Source organism: Meleagris gallopavo, chromosome 3 (genome assembly GCF_905368555.1).
Source record: "Meleagris gallopavo chromosome 3, MGAL_WU_HG_1.1, whole genome shotgun sequence".
NCBI lineage: Eukaryota > Metazoa > Chordata > Aves > Galliformes > Phasianidae > Meleagris > Meleagris gallopavo.
The window spans coordinates 81,383,773-81,395,858 of record NC_139406.1 but is presented as its reverse complement, the minus strand read 5'-3'; the positions used below and the strand labels follow the sequence as shown (position 1 = coordinate 81,395,858).

General features: G+C 43.3%; 1 protein-coding gene across 2 annotated transcripts in view; it reads right to left on the bottom strand.

The window, feature by feature from the left end:
- DEPTOR (DEP domain containing MTOR interacting protein) overlaps positions 1–12,086 on the bottom strand; it is a 74,267-nt gene that overhangs the window by 21,088 nt on the left and 41,093 nt on the right. For both annotated transcript variants that reach the window (XM_085221619.1, XM_085221618.1), the window contains exons 6-7: positions 2,598–2,783; positions 1,856–1,990 (exon numbers count right to left, since the gene is read on the bottom strand). In XM_085221619.1, coding sequence (XP_085077745.1) covers positions 1,856–1,990; positions 2,598–2,783 — 321 coding nt within the window. The remainder of the gene's footprint in view (positions 1–1,855; positions 1,991–2,597; positions 2,784–12,086) is intronic.

The window sequence follows — 12,086 nt, the reverse complement described above, 5'->3', positions numbered from 1 at the left end:
AAAGCCTGGATGACTGTCCTGAGTCAACAAATCAGCATCAGATAAACCATCCACTCAGGACACCCTTGCGGCTTTCCTTCATTATACTCTCAGAAATCTTGTTTGGTAATTGTTTTCCTACATGACTGGTCAAGTCATGACCTGTTTTCATAAAAGGATTTCCATGCAATGAACTCATCTGACAAGCCGCCTCTGTTTTCTATTTATTAACATGCAGTTCAGCAACATGCTCTGGTCCTGGGTAGCAGGAAACTGTCGGTGAAAAAGTCTTTTATACACCAGCAGAGGATTAAGAATTCCTCCATAACATTTACATCTGCAAGCCTTATGCTAACCTATGTGAGGTGATGTGTGGATCTGTACTTGTGCTACAAGAGGATTTACCCTGAAGCAGATTGTGTTTAAAAAAAAAAACCAATAATTTATGAAAGGGCAACATCAGCTTCTTTTTCTTCTTTCTGATTCTTTCTGTAGAATCAGTTGCATTAAAATAAACTTGTTCTCACTACGCATGGGTTGACACTTCACATATAATTAAGCCATAAGTGAATGGAATAGCTGACATGCTTCAGATATCACACACATTTATGGAGAGCACATGAATGCTGCTTTATCTGTCCCAGAAATGTTTTCAGGATGTAATTAATGGTGTACTGCGGCCAAAGGGTACAGACAACCAACACTGTCACAGCCTTTCTGGTAACATACCTGAGAGATATTTTGCCAAGACATAATGCTGTGTCACTTTTAATAGAGTGACAAACATGTGGAAAGGTGGCACTGAATGTCCAGCAGCAGTTTACTGTTAGCAGTGACTTTAAATGACAGCACTCCTTTGAAGGTAACACAGATGTGCATTCAATGAAGCCTTTCCCTGTGCACAACGCTCCCCATACTGCTTCAGCAGCGATGCAGCAGCCAGCCCTTCACTGTATGCTTCTGCCCATGCAACACCCCTGCCTTCCCACTTCCTGTAGGACAGACCAACCCCCAAATGCCTCACACAGTGACAGAAGTGTCCCCACATCCAAACACACAGTAAGCCCCAAAATGACCTCCTGCCTACCATTTGTGTGCTCGCCTCCACTCAGAGCAGACCGGGGACATTCATACTGAATCCAAAACAACAGGGAGCACAAAGAGCAGCATGGGCTTTGAACCTCAGAGCTCCTTCTGAGGGAAACAGAGGGGTTGAAACAAAATCTATTGCACTCTGTTTTCCCCTTCACAGATGTACAATGAGAAACATTTTTAACCAAGCTGTGGAAGAATGGGTGCATTTAACCTTCCTTTGTGGGGTAGGAAATCCTTTCAAAAAGAAAGCAAGCCTCACCACTACTTCTGCCTTCCCAAACAGACCTGTGTAAGACCTAAACAAAGGAAAGCATTGCAATGGCATCAGACAGGCACTAATAACACTTCCTCCAGCTCTAGATGCTGTTGTGTTCTGAGCTGTGTTATTTCATAACAACTCCTGTGGCCACTGGACAGTTAAACACTCCCATGACTTACGCCAAAGGAATGTCTCAAGGAGGAGGTTTGGGTTGGCCCAGGGCTTGGCAGTGCAGAGGCGAAGCTGGTTGTCTGGCTAGGACAACCTCCTAGGAGATAAACTGCAGCTCCAGCCACAATTATGGGCTTGGTGCTGAGATTACAGGAGGCAGACGTCTGGCTTGCATTCAGCAAGGCTGAGTGATGCTAATAGTCCCCCCTCATACTCACAATGCAGTGAATTTTTAATCTACCCTTGGAAAGATAAAGTTAGACGAGACGCTGAGCATTTCTCACATCCCCTTCTCCCTAACAGATGCCTGTATCCATCTCCCGTGCATCAGAAGCTGATGTTGGTGCTCACCTGACTTGGGGTTGCAGAGCACCGGGGGGCTGCTGCTGAGCGTGGGGCTGCTGCTGAAGTACCCACTGCTGCCACAGCTGCTCATGCTGCTCCTCCGCACCGCCGACACAATCTTTATCTCCTTGGTGGGGCTCACTGCAAAAACGCAGGGGGAAAGGGAGCCGGTGTCAATTACTGAACACAATTCTTCGGATTCTTTAAAACACCAGCAATAAGCCATGCTTTCACCTTCTTAAGGGGTAAACGTGTTACACACAGAAGGGTCACTGCATGAATATCGTAACACCTTAGCTAACACGATGGCCGAACTGCTCCCACTGCAAGATCTTCTAGGAGGCATTTCAATATAGGAAAAAAATTATTCCATTTCCCACTTATTCTTTCAGTTCCTGCTTGATATTTCTGTGCAGCAAACACTGCAGGCCCCCTTCCCCTTATCTTTCTCAAAACCAGCATAGAATATACAGGGCAAATTACTTTGGGTTTGCGGGGATTTTAATGCATTCTGCTTGCTCACGGACACTGATTTTTGATCAGTGGTGCTATTTTCTGAGGTGCTATTGATATCAGAGCAAAAGCTACGCCAAGAGCTAAATATTGGGTAAATTGAGACAATCCCTGCAAACAGAGATACACGACTGTTTTTATATTAACAGTGAAACCCCTTGCACAGAAAGGATGCTGGAGGACGTTTAACACCCCTGTAGTCACTCTACAGAGAGCAGTGCGGTTGATGAGTCACCTGACAGAAAACTGGTGTGTTTTCTGTTGTCATGGTTCTGCTTGCGCAGGCAAAAGGGGCTGTCGTGGCTTTCTGGCACCAGGCGAGACTTCTCAGTGAGCAGCTCCATCAGCCGCCGCCGCCGGCGGAAATTCATCCTGCACTGGTAGAGCAAATTGCTGTCCATAAAATGGTGCTTGTTGGACACTGGAAAAAGGAAAGAATAGAGGTGTTTGGTGAGACTGAAATCTGAGCATAGCCGTCTGCAGTGAGCCTTGGACACTCGTATCCAAACATCCTGTCCCTCTCCTGTCCCTGCTGTAGGCTCAGAAGAGGAACACATCAATCCTGTATGCCATGGGGTGTTGCTGGTCCCTAGAGCAGACTTAGCTCCCTCACTCAGATCTGTGCCAATGCCTCAGTCTTGGAAAGACACTGCCTGTGTCTTTCAGAGCCATGGGCAGCAGAAAAGCGAGATCTGTGCATTTCCTCTGTCTCAGCCACCACAGACACGGTGTCCCAGACGCTTCCTGCATTTCGCTTCCTCTCCTTTGCCCGGATACGAGAAGTTTGGGAACAGGCACTCAGCCAAAAATCATTTCTAACATAATGAACAGAAGTCTTAATTACAACCTGTTTTGACACCAAGAGCAAATCCCAGGTTGCTGGCGAACACAGCGTGCCTGCAGCCTGCAGCAGCACAAACATCTGAAGCTGCCTCTTAATAGCGGTGTGAAATGCAACAGCAGGATGGAGCTGGTCCGGGTCCCAATGTGCACTGCCTGCTCCAGTGCTGAACTGTGGAAAAGCTCCCCTGAGCACTCCCTGCATTACTGCTGCAGGATCCCACACAGCTGCTGTAGAGGTTTTGGCTGCATTTTCTCCACCTTCATTCAGCTCCTTGTTCCACAGAAATGACTTCCCACAGTTGACTTTTTCCATGAAGGATCTAGATCATGGGTGTCAACCTTCTAGTCTGCCTGGGCCACGATGAGTGAAGAGGAATTGTTTTGGGCCACATATACAATATATAATATAGTCAATGTATATCATTTTAAAAATATATATTTTTTAGATATTTTTATTAAAACATAAAAAAAAGAAGGCAACAAAACCATAAAGTTAGAGGCATTTTGACTCTGTTTCTTTGAAACCAATGCATTAGTATCTGGATTGATGGTAGTAGTCACAATCTTAGTGAGTTCTGAAGGTGTTCATCAGAGATTTTTGACCTAATTTTACTCTTCCTATTCTTCATCCTTGAAAACAGTTTCTCACAAATGTATATGCAGCCAAAAGTGGTGTTCTGAATAAGGAGTGATTGTGAAGTGAGGGATATCTTCCTCTGGTAAGAAAGGGCTTATAAAAGTCTGGTGAAGAAACATTATCATTTTTTTCTTTGAGTTGAATGCCTGATTGCAACTCTATGCGTACCATTTGAAAATTCACAGGTAATGTATTTTTGTTGACTGAAAATGCACCCCTGGAGGCATTCAAGGCCAGGCTGGATGTGGCTCTGAGCAGCCTGGTCTAGTGACTGGTGACCCTGCACATAGCAGGGGAGTTGAAACTCAATGATCATTGTGGTCCTTTTCTACCCAGGCCATTCTATGATTCTATGATGATTCTATGAAATGGAGTAAATAATATACACAGTATAACAGTAATGTTTTTGTATATTTTGAAATATTGAAACCTATCCTCAAATTCCTTTACCATACTGGAAAGCACAGCTGCCTATTTTTTGCAGCACCCAAGACTGTGTTTAGCAAGCGTATCAAAATGCATAAAATTATTTGCCATACAGTGAGCTTGTCGTGATTTTAGTATCATTTTGAACACCGTTATGGTTTGAAAGTTGGCACAGATAAACTGAGTTTCACTTTAAAAACACATGTTTAAGTCATTTAAACAAGCAGTCAAATCCACCAAAAATGCTAGATTTGTGAGCCAGCTTTCATCTTCAAGTTCTGGTGTAAATTTTCCTTTTGATTCCATAAATGACTTGATTTCATTTAGCAAATCATAAAATCTTTTTAGCGTTTTACCCCAACTTAGCCAACTTACTTCAGAAAAGTCAATTAATTTCCCAAAATCAGCATCCATACTTGTAAGGAACTCCTGGAACTGGCAGACACACTAATCAAATACATAATAATGTTAAAAGCTGATGATCGTGTGGGGCTGCATTACTAGCTCCCCAGGGCCACATGCAGCCCATAGGCTGTGAGTTGGACACACTTCATCTAGATTCTGGATTTACCCAGTTTATAAACTGCATCTCTTCCAATACTGGATCTACAGAGTCACAGAATCATGGAGTCACATACCTGGGTTACAGGTATTTATTTACATGGAATGCATAAACAACAACATAGGTACACGCTCGGAGGTCAGCTACGCCTGACACTTGCAGAAGAAGACTAAGCCATTTGGCCTCAGCTTCTGCCAGACACTATGCTGTCAGTTTGCTCTCAGATCTGGCTAGCATCTGGGCTCCAAAGGCAGCAAAACCTAGGGTGTTGCACCAGATGTCCAGCCCACAGCTCTCAGCTGTCTGAGCTCATCCCTTCTTTTACACTCTTCAACGTGCTCCTTCTTACATTCATCCCTTCTCAATAATTTAAAATTTTGTTTACATACGTTAGAGCCTTGGAAAAAGGGCTGTAGTTAGACATGCACTGCCAGTACATCATCTGACACTTGTGAGCTGCAGGAACAGCTCAAAGAGCAAAAAGCCCAGACGTCTACAGCAGCTTCTGGTCTCAGAGACCATATTCATGCCAGGGAAGCAAAGTAAGCTATCGTGACTCAGACAGGAAAGAAGAGGCCAAACCTTGCTGTGGCGCTCAGGGCTCAGCCCTCCATACGGACACAGAAGCTGCCATATGGGGTCAGACTGTAAGTCCATCTTGCAGAGAAGCCTAGAGGAGCCTGTCTCTTGCTTCCTGGGCCACTGCCAGAGACAGGACACTGCACAGATGGATGCTGTGCCTTTGGGACACAAAGAATTATCAGGACACGGGAGCTTTCCAAATGGCATGTGCTCGTGTCCAAGCTGCCACAGTGACCTTCTGCCCAAGTCTGTGCCATAGGCTGCCTGGCAGTTTGCACATAGCTCTTAGCAATGTTGCTTTTGCTCCTCTTTTGAAGCTCTACCTTTGTTTCAGGAGTAAAGACAAAAGGATGTGCCAGGCAGCCAAACTGTAATGTTTCAAGCACCACATACACAACAGAATGGAGTACCTAGCCCGGCTCATTCCTTCTGAGAGCATCAGAACAGCCAGTGCCACATGGCTTTACTGGGCTTCATTTCAAGGCTGAACCTGCTGTTTCCTCAAATCAGCCATTTGTATCCTCTGGGGGCCACACAGCTTCACTAAGTCCATTTACCCCTAGAAGCAATTGATTTCTGCATTCTGACACCTTAATTAATTATTGCAGGCACACACTGCCGCTGTGCTCCTTGCTTTGGACACACATAGCATACAGTACTATAAAACAGCACTTATGGACAATCACTATTTTTGAAGAACGGAAATAGAGGAGGAGAGATTTGGAGACTTGCCTACATCCACAAAAGGATTTGCTGTCAGAAGCAGAGTTAATAACAAGGTCCTCCCAGCCAACACTCACTTTCAGACCACTGACACAAAAAGTAAAAGTATTCTACTAATACAACACTGCAGTATTAGAATAACTCAATGCAAATTTTCAAAAAACACATTTTTTTTCTTATTTTCTTATACTGACATCTCAAAGAGTTGCCCGAAACTTTAAAAAACAAGCACCACACAGTCAGCCTGATACTGGGTTCATAATACATAATGAAAGGGGGCCATACAAACACTCACCTGGCAGCACAATTACTGCTACCAGCTGTCTGCCATCTGACAAGTATCAGTATGGTTTCTGGATATTATGACACCACTGCTCTTAAGTAAAACAGTTCAATTCTGTTTGTGCCATTCACTGAAGTGCTCTGACAGTCTTCAGAAATTACGATAACTGGAGATCAACACACACTTGTGTTGCAGACATAATAAAGCACTCAACTTCAAGAATATTTATTGACCTTGAAATTACATAACAGAGTCTATTTTATGCTGTGACAGTGGAGCATATCTTGGAATAACAATACCTGTTTTGACTCAAGTACTATAACATTACATACTTAGAACAGTGAAGCTTAGATCTTACACTGACATAATTCATTCCTTCTATAACTACTTTGCTCCACAGAAGGGTGAATTTTCATGCAGTAAACGAAGGTAAGTAGAAAAGATGAGAACAATTACTCTGTATTGTAGTATATTTGTATGTAATTTGCATGACAAATGTTTTGTAGCCCCAGTGCTTATGACAAGTAATATCAATGTGGAGCACTCATTGATTTTCATAGTTTAATTCTTCATTTCTACTGATATTCACATTTCATATGAGAATGTTGGAACATAGCTTGCAGCCTCATTTTGAGCAAATAATGCATTTGTAGCACTATGTAACTATGCACATTCCTTGACTACAAGGTAATACTTAAATCTTAAAAAATAAACAGGCATACTTAACTCAAACGTTGTAACTTCAACATAAAATAAAATATCTCACCAAAATTTATTGGTGTGACCCATGCAACTTCTGTATGCGTGTGAATTGCCAGCTTTCTGACTTATTCACAAGGAGGGGGAGGCAGACAGCAGTGCTGTCTCTGAAGTGCTCCTGGATGGACACGTGCATGCCCTCGCCTTAGGGGAAAGCAACTGGCACAAGCCCCACGTATGTGAATGCTGGACACTGAGCACAGAAGGCTGGTTTTGTTGGGCTTGGTACACTCTGGCCAAGAGGCAGCAGAGTGGGCAGGGGTGCTCACTTCCCTGCCGCAGCAGCCAGCATTTTGCTGAGATCAGCACAGAAAAGTGGGAGTGGAAACATTTTCAAAGCTGATTGCAGGAAGCTTGGAGGGCTGCACAGACTTGCTTGGAAGGGACTTCTTTAAAGGTAATTTTAAGGTTGTTACCTCGACTGTTGACTCAGAGGCAGCAGCAGATAATGTTACTGAGGCTGACAAGGCTTGTGCTCCAGGCTCCTGCGTCTCCCATGGAAGCTGCTGCTGCCAGGTAAAGACTGATCTAACTGCTCCTCAGTTAGCTTGCTGCCCTTGACAGTGCAGCACAGAGAAACCCACACCCACTCTGGTTTGTCTTAAAATATCAATATCTGGTTTTGTACGTGAAGAAGGTGATGTAAAGAGAAAGGTGTGGGGTGATTTCACGGTTTTTTTCATTCCATTTTAATTCATCACTGCTCGTGTGTCAACACATTCATGTTACGATGTGCCCTTTATGAAACAGAAAGAAATTGTACCAAAGAGTATAAAAAATATATGGTGACTGGCAACCTCCAAAATCATAAAAATGGTCCAAGAGAGCAGGGTATGAACATTAATTCATGGTCACAGCTGGCAAGCTTTGGAGATTCAGTCACAACTCACTAGTCTAATCTCCCGCATACACATGGCACAACGTTTCTCCCAGATGCAGAATTAAAAAACTGTCTTCTAATCTCACAAAAATACAGTTTAATCTTCCTTTGAAGCAGCCTGCAATGGCTACTCATGAGCAGTTCTCATAACTTTCCATGCCAGGCAATAAAGACTTAACTCAAGATTGAACACATTTAGCTTCTAATCCCTGGAATTTAACATCTTTGCTGGAAAGTTACATAAGGTCCTTTTGGAAAACTTTGTAAAGAAGTCTGTGAAGCGATGAAGCAACTCTCAAACATATCGTTGATTTCCTTCATCACTTCACAGTGATGAATCACTTATGATTGCCCCTTAAATTAGGGCTAATTTTTCACTCTTCCTCCAGTTCCCCTCAAAGCTCCTTTATCCTAACTAAAACCTAGATCTTACAAAATGTTCATCCTTACAGCATCACTCCCCTTCTTCTGTTTATAGTTGTCCTTTCATACACCTCAGTCCCTAGCAATGGTGACTACAATCACACTGTGCTAAAAGCATAGACTCAGAACGATGCATCTAAAAGCACAGACTCAGAACAATGCATCTAGGTGCCCTGTGCATCCTTTTTCCCCTGCACTGCATTGTCTCACACCAACAAGCAGTGCTGATATTCTCATTTCCTATAAACTACCCTCTACTGAGTTACGTGAAAATGAACCTCTTCTTGGATAATGACCAATACTGACCATTTAATTAATAGAGTTAAATCATTTGTATGCTGCCTCATTTATCCATAGTTTTCAAATTTCATCAGAAAAGTTTTTAGATGGCCATTCCATATTTGCATTACCGTCAAGAAGAGAAAAATCACACTATTTATTTTGGCATTTCTCAGACTGTGAACACCTGATGTTGCAACTTTGGCAGTCCTTGTGCCTGGCTGCTCTGCAGCTTCTGTCCAACTATTTGAATTATAAACTGCAATGTACACGCAAATCTTCATTCAGCTTCTGATTCCAAAATGAAATCCAGGGATCTACACAGGGCCCAAATGGCCTTTTCTTCTCTAAGGAGACTGATACACAGCAGAGATAAAAATATTAGCTTTAAGTTGATTGCATGGAACTGAGGAGACTTAAGAAAGTACAAAACCCTATTTTAATAAATGGTGTGATTCATGCCGTAAAAATCAAACCATCTTGATAACTGGCTCTTTCCCCAGATCCCTCCCACAACCTCAGTTCTCCATGATTTCAAGGGCTGATAATCCACACACATCTCCAGCATGGTGATTAATGCTTTCTACCAGCCGAATGCTGCAGTTCCAGCAGACCCCATGTTGCAGTGCACCCAACTGCTCTGCTTGTCCCCAGAAATATGAAGTTGTCAGTGACTGAGCCCATGGCTCGAACTGGGACAGGGCTCCTTCATGTCGAGGAGGAGCTGAAGAGCTGCTGAGCTGCTCTCCCCAGTGCAGCGGAGGACACAGTTAAGCAAGCCACGAGAAGCACTGAACCCTTCCCAGCAGCACACAGCACGCTTCCAAGTCCTTTGATATAAGACAGTAATTCCAGTTTATCCTGAAGTAGATTTTAGTTTTCCACTGAGACAGTTTGCTCTATTAAAGTGGAAATAAACCTAGCCTGAAGCTGCAGGAGACCGCTCTGGTCCTCCCCCGCTACTGACTCCAGTGCTCTATCCTTTCCCACTGCATGTCTCAGAAGACCACATCAGTTTTGACCTCTAAGAACACACAACTTTCCACCCCAAAAGATCCCATCATACTGAGAGAAAATGTGGAATGGTATGAAACAACACCAAGCCCTCTGACAGGCCATGGGGAGGAGTGGGGGCTGCTGATTGTCAAGAGGGAGGTCCTGGCTATGCCCTGCCCTTCCCCTTGGCAAGGACTCACCTCCAGCCCTGCAGCCTTTGCTTCCTCACTCCCCTCTCCTAAGCAGATGCAGTGTTTAGAAGGGAGAGAAACAAATCAGCTCAGTTTCTATTAGGAGAGCTTTTTATTAGGAGGAAGTTTTTCACACAGAGGGTGGTGACACACTAGAACAGGTTGCCCAAGGAGGTTGTGGATGCCCCATCCCTGGAGGCATTCAAGGCCAGGCTGGATGTGGCTCTGGGCAGCCTGGTCTGCTGGTTGGTGACTCTGCACACAGCAGGGGAGTTGAAACTAGATAATCACTGTGGTCCTTTTCAACTCAGGCCATTCTATGATTCTATTTATGATTCTATCTCTTAGCAGAAAAGCAGTGGAGGTGTACATCCACTTTGGCTCGGGGAGCCTTCAGGCTTGGATGAGGCCATCTGCCCAGCACCGAGCTTGCGGCCTTAGCCTCACCTGGCTCAGCATTGCCAGCATGGCCTCACAGCTGCTCCGGCCCCAGTGCTGCTCATCAGCCTGCACCGACACACATGTGATGGGAGAATAAATTCTACACTGGACAATGCTTTTTCCACCCCTCTTCCTGTTTTCCTAAAGCTAATCTGATTTCTGCAGATCCATTTTAATAAAGGCACCTATTCATATTGGTCTCCTTTTACACATGGATGAATTCCACCTGCTTGGAACTCCCTCCAGTCAAGGCAGAGGCAGCATGATGCCCAGCCAGCAGGCAGCCTTGTGACACTGATTCTCTGCACCATAAAAATACAGCACTTGCATTTCCATCTTTTATCAAAGTACACACACTCTGCAGACTGTAGTTAAGCCCACAAGTGAACGCACTCACCCTGTATTCCCAGCTCCCTGTACTGCAGCTGTACTACGTGGGATTGTTTTCTCATTTGGATTATGAAGAGTACAGGAGCTCAGTTTGAACTGCATCCACTGTAAGTATAAAACTGTAAGGCTCATTCTATTGCTGAAATATGGAATCCAGAGAGCTGTTCCAGCTCAGCCCAGCTAAGGGTGAAGGCAATGAGCATGTCAAGCAAGTGACAAGTGTCCAGAAAAACAAAGTGATGAAACCATCTGAACTGCCTCAATGAAATATGGTATATTCATGCAATGAATAAAATATCTAGGCAACTTTTAAGCTGCCTTCAAAACATCAGGATTACAATACATAGGTCTCAAAAATCCCCCGGGGGCTGAAATAGAAGTCTCCGGCTTCTATTAAAGCTGTGTGCTCTCCTCAGTGCATTAGCATCTTATTTTAGCTGCCTTAAAATAGGTACGCAAAAAAATGTTTCTATATACATCTGCTCTTTCCAGCAGGTTTGCAGTCTATTTCCAAATACATGCTCCTTACACTAGAATGGAAAGCCGCTGTTGAATCACACTCATTTCATCAGCCTTTTCAGTTTGTGTATGAGGATTTATCATCTTTAATTTAGCAAGTTTACAGAACATAGCCAACTGCTTTTCTCTGCTTCCAAATAAAGTATGGAAAGTGCAGGCTGTGGCAAGGGAAGTGGAAGATGAAAAGGCCCATCTGGGTATCTTTTTTGTATTGCAGCTGTTAAAAACTGAAACCCATTCTCTGACAGAAAGATTGAATTTGGTAGTCAATATGAACAGGCATCTTCATACGTTATTTCTGTAGCATATAGACACGTGAGTGCCTTTTTCAAAGAAACAAACACATTCCAGCTTTAGATAAAGACTATATAGGCTGAATGCCTTCAGGACTGTATAGTGTGAATACAACATCTGCTAGGCTCCAGGTGTTAGATCAACTTGAAAAAAATATACAAAAATCCACGTGTTAACCGGGGGAGGAAATCTATGGCCAGTTAAATCAAGAACTTGTAGGATGGTTCAGTGGTACTTAGAATTGCTCACAAAAATTAGTAATTTCAAGAAAAGGGGTTCCAAAGTGAAATCACAAATTAAGAAAGAGATCTATGTTTCGCATACATGGAAAATTTTCAATAATGAAATAAGAAATGTTGACTAATCATAAGCAAAAGAGCATATAAAATAGATGTGACTTGTTACAATTTACTGAAATTGTAGGTGAGCATTTCAGCAAGAGTAAAAGAAATAATAAATTTTTAGATATCTAATCCACTTTCACAATTTAAACAAT